The sequence below is a fragment of the Chelmon rostratus genome, chromosome 20, assembly GCF_017976325.1.
Source record: "Chelmon rostratus isolate fCheRos1 chromosome 20, fCheRos1.pri, whole genome shotgun sequence".
Classification (NCBI taxonomy): domain Eukaryota; kingdom Metazoa; phylum Chordata; class Actinopteri; order Chaetodontiformes; family Chaetodontidae; genus Chelmon; species Chelmon rostratus.
Window position 1 is genome coordinate 15335880 of NC_055677.1, and position 19811 is coordinate 15355690.

Below are 19811 nucleotides of genomic sequence, written 5' to 3' on the forward strand. Positions count from 1 at the left end.
CCTCCCACAACAGCTCTTCATGTTTTCCCTCTTGATTCTCCCAGTCCAACGGTCCAAAGCCAACCCGACTGCAGCTCCTGTGTGTTGAGACTGGGCTCAAGAAGAACTGGATAACTGCTCTCCCTCCAGCTTCCAACTATGTGCAATGGGTCTTCCCCCTTTTCTCCCAACGCCCGCTTCAGCTCGCAACTAGAAGTTCTCAGATCATGAAAGAATTCTGATTCTTCAACTTTTCAAGTTCTTTGATTTGCTGTCTCAGAAACAGTATCCTGTGGGAAAGACAAGGACAACAACCATTAGTGTTTGTACTTCACACGCCAACAGGTGCATGCCTCTGGACTAAACGTATATTCTCACCTCTGCTCACGCAATGTTGCTTGTATTTCACAGACTCTGACCAAAGAACGGAGGTTTTTGAGCTCGGTGCAGTTCTCAGACATACAGATGCTCCCCATGGTGTGAGCCTCTTCACGTAGTCTTGATGCCTTGATAATTTGTCACACACAAAATTTGTTTTAAAAGGATGCTGCCGCGAATAGCCACAATCATCTTAAATGACAGCAGTACTCCAATCAACAGAACTGATGGTGAGATGTTGGTGGGACAGACCTGTTTCTCTGCATGTTCAGCAGGCCAACCCTGTACATGTTTGATAAGATTCTCATTGAAGTGGGCGGCGAGGGTGGGGGTGAAGGAGCAGGAGGGCCGGGCAGCTGAGGCGGTGGGGGGAGCGGAGGCAGAGTTGGGGGCATTGCTGTTGCTGGAGGCGACATGGTTGGGACCCGGTGAAGGACTCCTCTGACTGCTGCAATCCACACAGGTTGAAGAAGCATGCAAGCAAAGAGTGTTTATGAAGCAACTGCTGACTTGTCACAAACAAGACTATCAACTTGTTCTCAGCAGCAACGTTAAGAAGCAAACTTTCTTTCTCCCAGCGCCGTGATCACTGGAGTTTCACAAAATACAACTGCAGGAAAGTAGCTCTTAATACAGCAGCTCAGTGTCGTCAAGGTGTTACAGCTCAACAAAAGCTTGAGTTGAGTGACTCGAAAAAGGAATTTGATGGAAGAAAACAGTTTTTCCATAACATTGCACAATGTGCATACACTCATTAAAAAAAAAAAAACAGCAGCAGCTGATCTGAAGCCCAAAAGAAACTTGGCGTAACTCGTAGGTGCATAAAGATACACAGCCAGTCACAGATGTCAGATGAACGAATGAAAAGCAATTTGCTGTAGACATGGTATTGGGCTACAACTGTACAGGAAGTTGTGGATCAAGGAGTGGAAAATCTCCTTATTCAAGTGCACCTGAGAAACTGACAATAGTCCATTGTGCCACCTGTGTTTATTTTCCACTTACGCACTAATCAATCTTCTGAACAAATAACTGACTTCGAAACTAAATAAGCAACATTGCTATAAACGGCTGTGGGAGTCTACATCTATCAAAGCCGTGCACAGAGAAAAAAAAAGCTTAGCTTGGGTGCACAGATTCTATAGACATTTTACACTGCAGTAATGAACACCACTAATAAAACAGACCACAAGCTGGCTCCTTTTTGTAACCCAAAAGAAATGAATGAAGCAGGAACTCGTTCCATCTATGACCAGTAGATGGTGCCGAAACACTACACATTGAAGACTGTTGAACGTGAGGAGTAAACTTCTTGTGTGGCGGTAAAAACTCCATCATTCATGAGCAGATGGGAACAGGCCGTCCACATCTTGATATTATCTCCAGTCTATTTGGCAGAGTGTGTGGATGATTTTACAGAATGGCACATAAATGTATGTATGGCTTTAACATATCATGTCTTACAACAAATATCTTGCGTGTACTTTTTTAAAGATTCATTCAGCACTCTGGGAGCAAAAGACTAAACTGTGTACAGTTAAGAAAAAATGTATTCCACTATATCAGAGCTGGCCATCTCAAGGCTCACATATAATGAAGACCCATAGTCAAGCAAACTGACCCAAGACTGCCTGTTAGTTCACGTCTCATGCTGCTTATTGTGTTTGTACTTGCTGTGTGGTTGGACCTACCCTTGGCGCTGGAGGGTGCGCGGAGATGCCGTAGTGGCATCGTGACTGTGCTGCTTATCGCTGGAGAGGGGCTGCTGGGATGTGGGCTGGGGATGAGATGCCTGCTTCACTGATGGCGTGCTCACCTAAACACAGCAAGTTACAAGCACTACGTCAAAACAAATGCCCTCCACAAGATACAGGCTTACAGACAGTATATTCTGTCCAGCCATCCATCAGTGCCTCATTCATTCCTCAACAGCATGCATCACTTAAGGAATTTGAAAGATCAGGTATACCTCCCTGTTTTTATGAATTACTCTATTTTAAGTGTCTAGCTAAGATGCCACGTGATTTAGTGTATTTCAGAAAAAAATACTGTTAACATGGGATGCATTTGACTATTTAGAATAAATAAGCATGATTCTTGCATTTGCTACATCTCATCCAACTGGACAGAGACTAATCTCATGCCATATAACCAGACTTCAGTGGAGTTCAGTCACCTTCAAGCAATAATGCTGTCTACCTTATTTAAGAAATTCAACAGGCTACTGGTGCCTGAAGAAAGAGACACAAAACTCACGTCTTTGCTGAAAGTATTTCATGTTCATACATGCCTGTTATTGATTTTGCCAGTTGGCTACTTTTCCTTCCCAACCTAATGCTGTATGAGAACTTTGTGCCTTACTTTTGACTGTGAGATGACAGGCTGCGTGCTGAGGAGGGGTTTAAGAGGACCAGCGTTGGTCTGTGGTGTGCTGATCCTTGGAGAAACATAAGACCTGGGCGATGAAGCGTCTGATGTTAACGACATAGGTGACTGGTTCGATTGCTGAGCTGCTTGAGGTACACAAAGAACAGGAAAGACAATCAAAGGGATCAATACAATCTACTACATATAATACTAAAAAAAGGAAACAACTGTAAGAGTAAACAGATGATCAGTGAAATTTTAAAAGGTTTTAACTGTCATAAATACAGGAAGTGGATGTTCTGTCAGCTGATGCCATTACCTTCACCAGAAGTATTCAACAAACATAGGAAACCCAGAAGTTCCCCCTCTTTTCACAAGCCATAGTAATCATTATACAGTACACATAACTGACTATATCTGCACACAGTGGTGGAACAGATATGCTTCAGTGAGCTTCGTTTACCTTGGTTGGAGAGTTGAGCAGCTTGAGAGAGGATAGTAGTGATATTGAAAGCCGATGGTCCAGCAGTGAGGATCTTATGGAGCATCGACTGTAATGAAGCTTGTGTGACAGCAGCTGTGAGAACTACAGAGAGACAAACAGCCACAAGGTTCAGGATGGTTTATGATTTTTTTACATTTCCAAATAGTCATTACATTAAAAAAAAAGAGAAAATGTTACGAAGAAGTATGCATGTTGTCATAGCTACCTGAAATATACACTACAAGGAGTGAGTTATAATCAACAGTGTAAGTGTTCAGACAAGCTCAAGTTGTAATCTAATAGTGTCAGAAGACGGTGTGTTCGCTGCTGCTGAGAAAATAATGTTCCTGTTTATGAACATCACCACAATGTCTCGCTACCATCCGTCACCACCAGAGCTGGCCGGACAGCCAAGGCTTTTTGCTACTTACAATTTTTGCTTGAAATGCCCATCCCTAGCCTGTACACTGATAGATTAAGTCCCACTACCCAAATGGCTTATGAAATGCAAATTCAAGAATATGTCCTATATAAATATGTTCAGTAAAAATGTCATTTAGTTTCAACAGGCTATGGTCAAAGAAACTGAACATGCATCTTTCAACTAAGGACACAATACTTTGAGATGCGGATGATAGGGGCAGAGGGACGGCATACAAACATTTTCATGTTTACGATTATCATGCAATAGTGAATTTTTCACACCATAGCATGGAAGAATAATATGAGCATTTCATCATTTTTACATTTAGTTCTTCCCCCTTATTTCTTGGTCCTGCTTCCTGCACAGACAAATTATTAATGCATTTGTACAATGTTTAGTACATTCATTAATGATCTCCCTGTCCTAGTTGTGGATTAATATTTCTGTCCACTTAATGCAGACCCTACATCAACAAACCTCTGGGAGCTTTTATGATAAACTCATCAGTGTGTACAAACACGGGCGACATCAGCAGGGCATTGACCCTATATATACACACACCTGCTAGAACAAGTGTCAGCATGAAGCCAGGTCCGATGTCAAACTCTATAATGTACAAATTTAACCCCAGCAGTGAAACATTTGGTAGTCTAAGCGAGAAAAGACCTACTCATAAATATGTGCATCAGGGAAGAATTGCTAAATGTTAAGTCTGACAACTAACTTTAACACTGCCTGACAATTCAGCGACCATTAAGCTACAGAGCATTTGCAAGGTTGAGCCAGATTCTCTATCTTCCCCCTCAACCACCCAGACTGCAGAGGTGTATATACTGTTTCTCCTTGGGTGGGATCACACAACTAAGACTCAGACTGTCAGGATGCATTTGGTGGCCCCTACAATGTCAGCCATGTTTTCCACTCGGTGTTGGTGCAACACCAATTCTTAGACTAGTCATTAATATGGGGCTCACAGCAAATGGCATGGGCTAAAGGTACCAGTATACTACAAAATAAGTCTTGTCAGATAGTCAAACAGCACTCGCAACCCCCCACCTCCCCCTCACACAGTGCTCCCAACAAATTCTCATGGCTACAAACTCAAGTGCATGCCTCCCTTGCCTTTTAGGAGAGACGATCTAAAGGTATGCATCATTATCCCCATATTTGAAATTATTGCCTCTCGCCCTTCTCAGATGGAAAGATTAACATGTCATATCAAAGCCGCCCCTCGACAAGTGTCAACCTGTAACTACTGCTCATCAAACATAGTCATTGCAGTTAGCTGAATGAAGACACCAGCTGAATGTGCATATGTATACATCTGCATTTTTCTTACCTTCGTTGATTTTTGCCATGTCGACACTGGCATTATTTAGCTGCAGGGCAGTCTGAAGTGCTGGGAGAAGCTGGCGAAGCAGGGTGGGGTCCTGAAGTAGTGGAGGGGCAGGGGACTGTAGAACTGGGGACACGGGCACCGTAGAGGCAGATGATCCAGGGGGCCCCGATGAGGGGTTCAAGCCGCCTGAGCCTGAGGATGATGACTGGGACTGGGAGGCAAGCGTCGCTGCAGGTTTCTCCACCTGAGCTGACTCTGTGAAGGCACCAGAAAGGGGGATGATATTTCATCAACAGGGGCAGTCTAACAAATCAATTTTCTCCCAATGATAATGTAATACTGTTTATTCATTTATACTCGCTAGAGAAGTGACTAACAGTGTTGGGTCAACATCAGCTGGAGATGAGTGAAATTAGTTGGCTAGTAGATTAAACGTTACTATCCTCACTAGTCAGAATCAGAAATACTAGTTGGTAGAACATTTTTAATGTACACATTGAAATAGAAGGATAATGTGTTCATATTGCACAACAGGCTTTCCATTATCCGGTAATTCAGAAAAATCTGATGAAGTCTGACATATCTGAATCTCTGCAGTCATATCAGGTGAAAAAAAATCCTGATTTAGAAAATATTCATGCTGTACACACCGTTCTCCCTGGTTGCTTCTCTTGGGGTGGGGGGGGGGGTTTGGTGCGTTTTATTTTGTTTCTGGCGAGTTTAAATGAAGACTGTTTTACGATAAAATTACTGTTTCTCTTAATGGAGTGGCTGGTGGCTTTGGCGAGAGCGATATAGCAACTGTTTCTGGTTAAACAAAAAGGATCTTACTCTTTTACAAAAAAGGTATCTCTGTCGGGATACCTTCCATCATAATGTTGTCAGACACTTAGAATAACAATGTGAGCCAGTGGAAAAAACAAACACTTTTAGTGGACAAGCAATGACGGTGCGCAAATACCCGTAGGGATTACATTGCAGGCCATTTTGCGATAGACAAAAAAATGAGACGGTACGTTCCATTATCACAGATAATATGTACGTACGTAGCCCTCTGCATGCTATTGCAGCCATAGTAACACAGCACAGTAATGCAAAATTCATGTCATGGGATGGCTAAGTAATCCCTGATTCTTAATTTCATTGATCTTAATTGCCCTGTTTACTCATCATAAGACACACTTCATTCAAACTCAACAGAACAAAACAAAACTCGCCAAAAATATCTTGGTTAGTCTTTCACTTCTCTGTTCCATCACCAAGAATGATGGAACAGTTGATGATGGTATCAGCTTGACCTACATTTCATTTTCAATCAATAAAAGTGACGTTATGTGCAGAGTTTCCAATTGGTGCCTGTCCACATGTCCTGGAAGATTTCAATGTCCAGGACAAGTGGGAGGAATTCCAGTCACTTATTATCTGATTATGGAACCTATTCTGCCCCATGTTTTTGTGTCTATGTGACAACAATTTAGCGCTGCAGCCGGAAGCCACAACACAGGTTACAATCTAATCCCTTCAAAATTTTTTTGCATCATTAATTGCCACTGACAGGCTCAGATTATTATTGCAAATGTCTGACAATATCATGGAAAGGATCCCTACAGAGATGCACCTTTTTGTGAAAGAATAAGATCCATTTAATTATCCATAAACAGCCATTATATCGCTCTTGCCAAAGCAACCAGACTCCATCCACTAAAACAGTAATTTTATCATCATAAAAAAGTTTCACATCTAACTTGACATTATGACCACAGAGACTTAAATACGATGGACTTCAACAAATTTCCTCACACACACACACACATACATATATACATATATATATATATACATATACATATATATATATAAAATTTTCACAAGGGAATGTATTTTTGTTTACACTTCCATTATATATTTGAATTTAGAATATTCATTGACAGTCCTAATGCAACTTCCAAGTTCAGGGGAGACGTGTCTTTGCATTGAAACCTCATGAACTGGTTTATACACTACTATAACTCAACTGTAACTCATGTTTCTCATTGTCACACACATTATCAATGGTGCTGATTCTAGCCATTCTGATCACCAGATTAGTTTCAGTGCACAGCCACAGTATATGTCTATAAGCCATACAGCCGCATGCAAGGTTCAGCCATTTGAAGTCTCAGTCTTTTGGTAAGCAGTTCCTTAGCACTCATCAGCAAAGGTCAGCTCAACAATAGTCATCATAGACTAACCAATAACAATGCTTAAGATAAAGGCTTTCAGGTAGATTTGTACGAAGATGGTGACAAAGATGGAAAACACTCATCCTTGATGTTTTGGGCAAGCCAAACCAAGCACCAAAATATACAGACATGCGATTCATGATGATCAGTTGGAGCAGACTGAGGAGGATACAGAATATGTGTTGTAACACTTACTAGTAGCAGTAAAGCCAGGGGCTGTCGAAGCTTGCATAGCCTCTCTTCTGTAGTCCCTGTCTTTGGGGAAACTGTTGACAACCGCAGTTTTTGTTGCCTCTTTTTGCCTCTGTTCTCTGTGAACCACAGGTACAAGTACGACGCAAACAGTATTAGCCATGAATCTAAGATTTGTCTATCTGGCTTTGCCTGACACTGATTAAAATAAAGTGTGTACAATCAAGTGGTTTGGATAAAAAGATTATAGTCACCTCTCCAGCCATTCTTTGGGCTTCTCCCACTGGGACACCTCTGTCCTGCAGTTGTAATAGTATTTCTTTCCAGAGGAGCTGATGTGCTCCGACCAGTCGTCACCTGGTTCATAAGGCTGAGATGAAGAGAAAATATTTAGGAACATGAGGCAAGCCAGACAGAAACCAATTGCGTGTGTGTGTGTGTGTGTGTGTGTGTGTGTGTGTTGAGGAGATCTGATGCAAGAGCTTGTAATGTAACCTGAAAAGTACAAGAGATATTGGGGATGGCAGATAGCTACAGCTGGGCTGTTTTCACAGAAGCTTTTTTAGTGGGAGAGAAGGCGTATGTCATAAACAGCAAATTATTAAGGTAACCCAAGTGAACTAGTTTGCTATTTAATAAGGTCCAGTATTTTCTGACTGGTGATTTGTGCTAATTTCCTGGATTCTGATACCATGCTACACTGTAATCCAGTGCCTCCATCATATTATAATGTTCCACTTTAATTGTGTTGTTAAGGTCTGTATTGTTTAAGGCAAACACAGACAACAAAACAGACAATTACAGCATATCTATTACTGAAGCAAGGGCGAATTGGAAATAACTTTGCATAAACACAGTTCTGAGCCTTCTCTATGGCAATATACAGATTATTGACAGTGTTCAATGAGTTGCAGATGAGATTGCAACTAATAAAATGACTGTGCCATACACTCATACTAAAGCATGCTGTTCTTACTGGCCGTGCATTGCTTAACAACAATGTGATGGCATTCAATTTTTTGACTGAAATGGATTGCTTTAGAATTGCTTTCTGTGCCAATTAAAAATTAGCATATGAAGGTAAGAGGAGAACAAAACACTTATTGAATTGTGAATTTTGGCTTAAGCATGCAAGAACAGAGCTAACATTAAACGGTGGGAAACAAACTTCAGTCATGCTAGAATGGTCTTTTAATCTATGTTTATAACAAATACATTTTGGTTAATTGAAGAGGAAACAAAAAGACAAAGATGTAAGCTTATTGACTTTCTGCCATTAAAAGTTTGCAGTTTTCCTTTGACAATATGAAATACAAGTTGTTATCAAAGTAGTGGTGTGTTTGATGTTTTTCATCTATACATCAAGAGCACACAACAAAATCTAAAATCAAAGTTGTGAAATTAAACAGCAGCTACTATCAACAAACAATCAGGCTATAGAAAAATGATGTTTAGTCCATGGCTAAGGTAGAGGAAACACTTACTGTTTCTGAGGTCTTGCTGGGGTTAGAATGTGAGTTGGAGCTATGAAGGGAACTGTGGTTGTGAGAATTTTCTTGTGGAGAATAGCTGGTCCCTGCAACAAAACACAAGGAGAGGGAAAGACACCATCAATATATATATATATATATATATATATACTGTGCCAAGTTCATAGACTTTACTGTGAAAAGCCTGGCTGCGAACTACAACAAAATGCACACACCAGCATGAGGCCATCAATGCTTACTGGTGCTGGTCAGAGAAATGAAAGAAACAAGGCTGTCAAATGTTGAATGCCTTTAAGTGTTAGACATGGGCTTAGTAGCAGTTAATTTAAACATATTCCTGTGGATAAAAAGTGGCAAGACAACAAAGAAAACATTAAATATTACTTTGCAGCAATGCAGAACTCTGGTGTACAGATTGTCCAATAATCATCTTGCAAGGCCTAATAAACTCTTTGTTGCAAACTACGTTCAACTGTCCAGTATCAGTTTTGAGGCCTGTCAGATGTTGCAATGCCTGGCGACTAGTAGCCCTACGATGTAAACAGTAGGGAGGAGGAGGGATGCAAGCAAAACATGTCATCGACTCTAGTCGTCCATTTGCATCACTCTCATGTTTTTTAAATACAGCAAAACAATAAACAAGCTTTGGTCACAGTACTGGCACTTTTATGCATTGAAAAACCTCAAAGGGGAGGAGAAAGAGATATTCAGTCAGACCCGCCATGGTAGAAGAGGGTAACATGGAATGCTGTTTCTGCAAAGTGGGTTCAAGGTAAATATATATATTTAACAGTAGCATTATGCTAGCTTGCCAATGTATTCTGGTAAATTTTATCTCATACTCAAATTTGACGGTTTGTTCATGCGCGTTGTGGCAGGAGGTACAATGTGGGATTCTGGTTTTAAGTTTATTTATTTGATGTTTTATTAGTTATAATTTTGGGGTCTATTTGGGGTCTCCAAAGCTCTAAATCAGCTATCTGTTTTGGATTGACAAAGTTTTCACTGTGTTCTTACAGGATACTCTAAGAAAATCACAGTGCAGTCAAATGCAAGTATGTTGTCAACATTTTTCCATATGTATGCAAAAAGTCCACAATAATCGAGATTTGGCACTATTTTGGAAGTACTACTAAAGATCATAGTGTTGCCACATCATCCCTTTCTTTAACTGAAAACTCTGCAGTGTAGTACGTCTGCCTTATCCGTAGCAAACCATTACGTTTTATTTTGACAAGTCCATTACTGTAACAGCATCACCTTTTAACTACAACCTAACATTTTGCTAAAACCGGTTTATCGAACAAAGCATCTTAGGTTTAGAAATCTCTGCTGCAGTACTAAGCTGCTTCCTAAAGATTCCTATCTGGAAACATTGCCAACATCACTACAGGTAATAAAACAAGCGTAGCAATCAGATAGCATGACTAAACTTGCTTTTGCTCATCCTATCTTCTCAGCTCTACCTAACTATTATTAGACACTACAAGTGTAAATGCTACAGGATATTTTGACATTTATAACATTTTTAAAATTGCTTTGGGGGTATAATTATATATAAGTGAGGCAAACCACAGCAGGGGAGACACACTCCAAATAAAGGCCTCTGGAAACAACTTTCCTTGTGCCCATACAGAGTCAGCAACTTTCTATGGCATGTCTATTTGTGTCATAAAAATACTTCAGCTTGTAAACTGTGGTCTTTAATAGAGAATTTAAGTCTATTTTTACCTGCAGCTTGCAAATAAAAAGAACACTCATCAGATAAAAATACTGGTATCAGTGTAGAAGAAAAAAATCTTTGTACAATTCCTAGTTAATACCAGTGATGTCAGATTTGGTTAATTTCGCTTTTGAGAGCCCTTTCGCCATTAATCGGTAACTAACTGTTCAATTAGACGCAAAATATTTTCACTCCTAACTGTCTGTCCTGGCTAGTTTGATTTTTAGCTCATCCGTCTTCTCCTCAAAGTGTTTTTCAATGCTCAATATTCCCTGTGGTTGACTGATTAACGGTTAACCATTGATGTTCTTGTTAATAGTAGTGATATGGGTTGAAACTCATTTTTAACATATACAGGTCTGCCCCAAACCTTGCAACAACATCTGTGGGCTAAATCGGTTCAATAAAAAAAGATATCCAACATTTGTGCCACAAAACCATTTTTCCAGGTGCATGATTCTCACAACTGTGCACTGATGGACAGGCACCAATAACTTGACTTGTTCTCATCACCCAAAACTATGTTTGCAACAGCACAATCCAACATCTGGACATTCAGGAGCAGTTACAGCCCGAAACTGTTTCCTTGAGGCAAATTTCCAAACTGTGACAGTCACTAGCTGCGTTTCCATTACAGTTGTTCGCAAAATAAAAGCGATATTTCTGAAATTTCGGCAAAGTTCGAATGCGACTTGCAGGTGTTTCCATTGAACAGTGTTTTGCGAACCAGCCGAAATTCTCGTAAGTTCTCGGACGTCCCGCGAGATGTGTGTGCGGTCTGTATGTCGGTAAAACTTAACACAAAGCCCTATAATTAAAAAGCACATGCTGGAGGTGAAATAAAGTAATTATCTGTTGACTTAGAGTGATCACTGATTTTTAATGGCCTATTACTGATCACTTTGTTATTACGCGAGGCTCGCTCTGACACCGTCAGAGGAGCAGCAGCAGAATACAGGACTGTGAATTACTGAAGTGTCCTTTGAACATATTTTCTATCAGCAATTATGTGTAAATATTGAAGTTAACGGCGTGCACACGTGTCTCCCACATAGCTGAGGTGCACACACTCATCACAAGTTCATCTCACGATTAATGAAAACGGAATGATTAAATTTTGCAAAGTGCGCACAGGACGAGATCACAGCTGTCGGATTGTCTTTAACAGATCAGCCAGCGTGACAGCTGGAACAGCTGTAGTGTTTTTGTCTGCTACTTATTGAGATCCAGAAAACATACAAACACTACAAAACTGACAAGACGTTATATCTGACTGCATGCGACCGTCCCGAAACGGGGAGTCCGCTGACCTCGGAGATGTGCATATTCGAAAAAAAAAGTGTTTCCATTACACTTTTGCGATACACCTAAATATCGACACGTCTGAAAAACCACCTCATGAGAGCGTAAAAATGTTTTTGCGATATTTGAGAGGATTTTCGAAATTTAGGTGTTTCCATTACCGTTTTTTTATTGCGATATTTAGGATTTGCGCATTTCTAGGGGCAAAGGAAACACAGCTACTGTTTAGATTGCGTTGGTGTGCTCCAGCATCTTTTAGACCCTCATTCTCATTCAACTGGTCACCTCTTTCTTACATTTAATCTTTCTGTCCTTTGTTATTTTCATCTTTTTATCTCATTCTTTGTAATACCCCTTTACACGTAGGCCATGCATTTCACTCATGGTCCCAACACAGGGTAACCTAGGATGGCTCATAAATGGGTGTTGACCCACAACGTGACTAAATTAATTTTCAAGTAATGTAAAGTATCTTGAAATTCAGTTTTCTAATTTAGTGAAGTCTTTGACCTACATGAAAATTACTGACTATTACAGTTACTTGATCAAGACCGTCAGCAGTCAATGTAGTGGCAGGGAATTAAAGGACAAGTGTTCTCCTGAGCCAATTTGTGTTGAGGCTGTTTTTGAAGTTTTGTTGTCAGCCAAATCAAACCTGGTGCTATTCTTCTGATGTTTTTCTGTGTGTGCCATCTGTCAAAAATGCAGCATTATGCTCCATTTAAACACTGCAACCATGCAGTGGAGTAAGTGACGCACATGTCAACCACAGAGCATGCAACAGCAGCCAGCAGTTTCAAAAACTGATGTCAGTGTGTGTCAAGCAATGCAAAAGAAGCATAAGCTATTAGCTAAGAAATGCTTCTATTTCAGCAACATTTTGCAGGTGTGCTAGACCTGCTGTTGGTAGAAAACGACATTTTAACTTCAAAAATTAGTTCAAAGCGAGGCTGTTCAAACCACATCCAAAACTGATCCACTATGATGTACCTCTCTCAATTGACTCTAAGCTATCCAAGGTCCCCCCAGGGAAATTGGTTTGAAGAGGTGGTAAGCACTGCTCAAAATACTGGAGTTCCAGCTATAAAACTACTAAGCTGATGTACAGTTCAGAAGTACCGACATAATATGCGTAAGGGTTTAACCTGAAGATTCTTCTGAGATGAATGAATTAGCTACATAATTTCTCAAGAGAAGGGTCACTACTCCATTGGTCTTGTTGAATTACAAAAACAGTCCACTTGCATTTGCATAGTGGTTTTAGAGAGTGATGGACCTTATCACACACTTAAAATCTTTGGCTGAGCACAGACTTACACAGCACATCAACCTGACAGCAGCCAAAAACCTCATAGTAGCCATTATAGAATTAACTTTAACATGATATTAAGCTAGTGTCGGTGAAGTTTGTCATTTTAACTGGCGAAAGTGACAGTGAGGGCCATCTTAAAATGAGAGGCCTGTTAATCTGACTGTTTTCTACATTGCCTTTTGCTCATACATAAACAGCAAGAAGAGATCAATCATAAGAGATTCATTAACCTCTGAGCTTGAACAATTCATGTACTTACCTAGCAGTGAAAGGATTCAAAATGGAAACAGCTATCGGAGGACACCCTATCGATGTAGCTGTTAAATGAAAGTTTAAATATTTAAATTTAAAAAATGTAGAAATTCCTTCTAATGTTACCGGAGGTGCTCTACATTTCAGGTGACGCAGGCCATCTCTTCAAAGAATCCCAATGGCAAACACTCTAACACATTCAAATGGATTTACAGAGGAACTATTTTGACCCAACAACTACTTTGGGACACCAGCGGGAAATCCTTAGTAACTAATTAGTTCCAATGACTTGGAGAACTTTAGTAACTTGAGTATTAGGCATATGAGCATGAGAAAGGGAGCAAAAAGCTGCAGTTCAATTTTGGAACTCAACTCTACAACACTTTTCACACTGTCAATCAGACAGAATTAGCAGTACATAAATTATCAATCATCCATTTACAGCCCTCTGTAGAACAATGTCACCACTTTAATGCCACAGCTGCTGCAGAATCATGTTTATTTAAACACAAGATACTTGTGCTCAAAAAGAGGATTCATTCTCAGTGAAGAACCTTGGACCCCTAATCTGCCTCTATACATGCCAAAGAGCAGCGATTCCTAACACGTCTCTGGGAATCACTGCTCTTTGGCATGTATAGAAGAACACATGACAACATTAGGCCCAACACACAAGGTATTCTTGAGATGTTAAATAAAAGACGACACATTTCCTAGCCTGCAATTACAAAGTTGTTCTAGGAAGGAAGCCAACCACTTATAAAGAAATCACACCTGTAGCTGAAATTACAAAAATACAACAACAACTATCTGATGAGCTTGCATGGTTTAGCTTTTCTAACAGCTTTTGATTCATCGTTTTCAAATCGCACACAAGTTAGTATGTACATAGTTGATGACAAGGAAACAGTTCTAAAGAGCCACACACATTGGCAGCCTATGATGTTCGTCAAAAGACCCACATCCCTTGTTTTCTATGTAAGCCTGTGCACTGGTGGCATCTTCACACACACCAACACATCAGATAATGCCACAGTCCTACTTTCAATACATGTCAACCTTCAAGAAGCAATTTTTTAAACATCTGCTTCATGGATCAGCACACTGCCCTTCATGCACTGTAATTACTGTGTCCCTAAATGTCTAGAGTGTGCTCTAGGTGTGTGCTGCACCGCACATCAGAATTAAGTTTCTCATATCCTTGTAACTCAAAGACTCACTTTTAGACATCTTGTGTGTTTAAAGTGCATCAGTGTTTCTAACAGGAGTCTGAGTAAAGCAACAATGAAAGTCTAGTATTTGAGACTGTAACTAATACGAGTGTAGCAAGAGGAAAATCACTATCACTACTCAGCACTGTTGTTTGCTGCCGCTGACCATAGTACTAACTTCTGCAGCTCCCCTGCTGAGCCTGCTAGTATGCAGGCCTTAAATTATAATAAAACTTCCTTTGAGTGGCAGCTTATAACGTTCTTATGGAGCTACAACCTAAAAACAAGGTGGCAATCCTCAACAAGCTCAATATCACACGCAATAGCAAGTTCTTATGACAAACATGTCATGTTTGTTTACACATCTAGCAGAGAGAGCAACATTAGCATTCATTTGGAGGCCAGTTTCTGGCAAAATGATAAATGTTTAACTTCAATATTCGCTCTCCTTTGAGGAGTTGGTGGAGATATATTAGCTGGGTCCTCAGCTACTAAACAGTAGGTAGTGTACAGGGGTTTATCAGAACTTGGATGGTGATAACAGCAGCCTGCTGCAGCTGGCAACAGGGCTGATGACAGAGGTCAAAACAATAAGCTGGATAATGCAAAAAAGCTCAGAAATGCTGGGGGGGACCACAGAGTTGGGTGATAATTCTCACCTTTCATGTTACAGATAGTCATTTGACCATTGCACCTAAACAGGTTTTGATTCGTGTAGCTTTAAGTTACAGAACAATCACAACAATGTCACTTAAAGATAATCCATTTCCTTTTACAAGCTTTGGAAACTACACGTTGCAAATAGGAGTGCTAATACTGATCTGAATCACTCAGTCATCTGTTCAGATTTTTGACTTTGCTCAACTTTGAAATCACACGGGAAATCTTTTAGGTTAACTTTGACAAAGTCATCCAATGTGGTCTCTGTGTGTTTTCGTACATAAAATTATCATATCAATGTTGCTTATACTTGTTAGGGATGGTTAACTCTTAGTTAACCACTAACTGTTAGTTAACCACCAAGAATATTTTTGATCGGTTATGCATGTTGGCCTATAGCTTGATTTTTTTTATATACACACACAGTGTGATACACTTGGCAATGCCATCACCTAGTTGATGTACCGTATGATTGAGACCTATATGCTGCAGGTCAGTGTGGTTGAGCGTGAGGGAATGAAAGAGCTAGTTCTCTACCTCAAACCTCAGAATGTTGTGCCATCAAGAGCTACTGTGACTACACGCGCTGAAAAGTCCAACTAGCCAGGACAGAAAGGCTAGCTCTGACCACCGACTGCTGGAAATCTCTTGCAAACAAAAGCTACATCACAACTACCTTCACTTCATCACTGCTGATTGGGAGAAGGGTTTCCGCTATCTGTCAATGACTGTTTTTTTTTTTTTTTTTTACCAGGAACACGTGTTGAAGTCCAACAAAAGTAAGTTTCTCAAGTCATAATGTCAGAAAATAATTCCAAAATAAGACGCAAAAATATTTTGGCCATACATGCCGTTTCCCCCACTGCTTCTCTAATATTCGCGCGCTCTCTCTCACTCACCCACTCCTCTCCCAGTTCGAATTAAGGGTTCATTTCGACCATACCTGAGCTGGAGGTGATTGCTGAAACAGTGTAAGGATGAACAAAAACGGTTTTTGGTGAGGTTTATTTTGATTCTATGGAGTTTGAATGAAGTGTGTTTTACGATGATAACCTTACTGTTCCTGTAAATGGAGTCTGGTGGTTTTAGAGCAATATAGTGGCTGTATCTGGTTCAAGAAAAAGGTTTTTACTCTTTAATGAGAAATTTCTCTCTGTAGAGATACTTTCCATAACGCTATAAGACACGTAGAATAATAATCTGAGCCTGTCAGTGACAAAAACAAACAATCACTTTCAGTGGACATATATTAACAGTGTGCAAACGCACAGTGGAATTAAATCACAGCCTGTTGGCTGACAGCTGCAGCGCTCTCACTCAATACTGGATCAATATAAAAAAAACTGTCACCCTTTGTCACTTGGACACAAAAACATGGGAAAATAGGGTCCATAAACACAGACATTTAACCAGAATGTCTCATGGTTGTTAGAAATTTCCCAGGACACAAATGACTGGGAGATGCACGGCCCTCTGCGTAAAATTTACTCCTTACCAGTTAAAGGCAATAGGCCTATCGAAAGCAAAATTAACCAAAACTGACATTCCCAATACCTATATTACTCCCTTCTTCAGAGGCCGTCATGATTTATATTCATCGTGTGTTAAATTTCTGTAGAAATCCATTTTGCTGTATTTTACCAATTATCACTTATTGTATAATAACCACAGGAACTGCAATGCTATGACAAGTCAAGCAGACTTTAGACATTTAGTATGATGCCGTCTAAAGCAAAAAGTTCTCAGGTTCTGTAAATGGCTACAGTCTACCCTTTACTGGCAAATTTAACATTAGCAGAAGACTTCTGAAATAATGAAAAGAAATGTATGTTTTTTTTTTAAAACCGCCAGCGTTAAAGTTTTAGACAACACTTCAGTCTCAAACATCTCAAGATAAAATGTAACATAGCATCTTTGAATAATGTGTACACAAATTTGAGTAACTTACAAATTACCCCTCTCTCATGGCAATATCTCTATCAGCCCTCTCTGTCAGCATGGGAAAGCCTGTAATACTGTATATCCTCAGTTGCTTTGTCGTCATCTTGTCTGACAGATGTCACACACAGAACAGTGACTGCTGTAGTTCAACATTAATCACGTAAATGTTTTATCAATTTTTCACTTTGAAAAAACAGCAACATTAAACATTATGCTGGCAAACGCAACTCTAGAAACTCAACAAAGTACTCTCATGGTCAGCTAGGATTCAGCTCCACACAGCAATAAAGTATTCTCATACACCAACATTATCTTGAATGCACGGATTGAACTGTTTGACCGCCAGTATATCAAACTTAGACAAATGGAAGAATGTTTTGTTTCCTAACATTTGGAAAGAAAACATACTACAAATGTAGTAAATCTGCAATAAAATTTAAAACCGTCAAATCCTGTATATGAGTTTCCACTTGCCATCACTGAAAATGTACTTTTCAGACCTCAAACAAATGGACTTCTGACACTGTCAGCAAAACTGGTCAGCTCAAAAACAAATTCAGATATAAACCTTAAACACTGCAAAGAGTTGTTTCCATTAACACCTGAATGCTTTGGCTCTGTGTGTGGAGTTATTTTTCACTCCACTGCATTACAATTCAAATAAACTCACAAAACATCTTGGTTTGTGGTAACCATTATAGAAACCACCAAGTTCAACCAACTGCAAGCATCTGAGGTTTACTCAACTGGTTAATGTAGAATGCTTCTTAATCAAAAATAAATTTAGTTGGTTGCTACTAAAATATAGATCTGTAAAATTCAGATCTACTATATGCTTGTGTGATTCAATACAGGTGGAATATCGACTACTTATTCACAGAAATTAGCATAAAGCGCACTGTAGTTATGTCTGAGTAAAAAAGGTGTTAAGTTTACTAGCTGATGTGACAGCATCATCTACAGGCATTACAGCAAGCTATTTGTTTTGAATCTAAACGCATTTTATTCTCAATAACCACGTCTCTCACCTCCATCCCTGTCTCTGGCCCGGTGTGTGTGGACAGCCTTTGCTCTGCTGTGCCCTGTGGTGTCGATGTGTTTGTTTTCAGGGCTGTCAGACCTCCTGAGCATTTTGCAGGGAGGAGTGACATCTGAGGAGTCTCGCATCTTTTCATGTCGGTGGTCCCCTCCTGGATGGCTCTTGGATGAGTATTTGAGAGTCTGTAGACACAAATCAAACACTTCACTACAATCTATTACCTTGTGTGAACAACAGTTTTATCATTTTGCCATCATATGATTGTCTCTCAAATCAGTGTTACCCTCTTGTTAAACACCACATTTGGCTATTAATAGTAGAACAATGTCAGAGTAAGGATACATCAAAGTTTTAATATTAAAGGGCTTGTTATGCAGACTGTATGTCCAGTCATAGAGCTAATTATTTAAGTTTTGAAAGGAGCAGGTTTATCTGTCAATTCTTTCCAGTGCAAAATAAGTGCACATGTTACCTCTGGGAGAATGGCTTTAGTAGTTTCTCACTTAGTAACAGGTTCATGAATACTATGACACTAATATTATGACACATTTATAATTTCTGATAATGACGAAGTAAACAACATTTAACAAACTTGTGTTAGGCTTCGCTACGGCTTATTCACTGCACTTAAACTTAAATTGTTAATACATTGGTTTGCGGTATATATTTCGAACACTACGATGTTTCGAGAGTTTAGCTAGCTATATACTTAAAATGACAGATTGCGGTCAGGCCCTAATCGGACTGGCTAGCAAGCAAGCTAACAGTAACGGGCTATCGTTATCTTAGAGCTGTAATAAAACTCGCTTGCACCTTTTTTAAAACAGCTGAATTCGACGAATATATTCAGTCTATGTTGTCTTTACCTGACAATATTTACGTTCGGAAATATTTGCAGCGCTCACACTGCAATTTCAAACAAAATGATTTACTTTTCACGTTATTTTCCGCACTGACTGGGGCCTGTTGTGCTCTCCAGAAGCCTGAACTAGAGTGTCCATTTTAATCTTATTTGCTGCTAGCAAGCTAGCAGGCTACGGCTAGCTAACAAGTACCTGATAGGGCTGAGAATCTCTTCGGTCGCACCTGCAAATATAAAGAAAATTGTTGTAAATATGAAGCTTTAAATGTCAATATAGAGAAACAGTTGAAAGTGCTGCAACAGCTGAGCGTGCAAGTTTCCAGACACTTATTTTGGTTTCAATAAAAATGGCGGATTGTCAAAGCGTAGCTACGAGGAAAAGGAAAATCTGAATAAGTAACGTTAAAAAGATGTTTACCCATCGCCGAGTCTCGGTTGTTTCCTTGCATACATTACCATCAATGCCGTGTTAGTGTGTTTGGAGTGGGATGTGAAAGACTGATAACGGTACTATGTTTTTCTTGTTGATTAAGCGACCTGAAACCGTCAATTATTTCAACCTAGCTTGTGGGTATTTCAATGCTATCAGCAGCACTGGTCGAAAGAGCGCCCTCACTCAGTCCATCTCCCACTC

The 19811-nt window shown here is 39.9% G+C and overlaps 1 protein-coding gene across 2 annotated transcripts; it reads right to left on the bottom strand.

The window, feature by feature from the left end:
* waca (WW domain containing adaptor with coiled-coil a) lies at nucleotides 1–19811 on the bottom strand. 2 transcript variants are annotated; one of them, XM_041961235.1, is made up of 13 exons: nucleotides 19596–19811; nucleotides 19371–19401; nucleotides 18305–18497; nucleotides 8870–8961; nucleotides 7640–7755; nucleotides 7389–7504; nucleotides 4972–5226; nucleotides 3188–3310; nucleotides 2719–2867; nucleotides 2049–2173; nucleotides 610–805; nucleotides 358–485; nucleotides 1–269 (listed from the first exon to the last, which is right to left on the bottom strand). In XM_041961235.1, the coding sequence occupies exons 1-13, from the start codon at nucleotides 19634–19636 to the stop codon at nucleotides 200–202; spliced, it is 1635 nt and encodes a 544-aa protein (XP_041817169.1). In that variant the 5' UTR covers nucleotides 19637–19811; the 3' UTR covers nucleotides 1–199. The 2 variants fall into 2 exon arrangements, with proteins under 2 accessions (XP_041817169.1, XP_041817167.1); XM_041961233.1 differs by having other exon boundaries at nucleotides 2719–2870.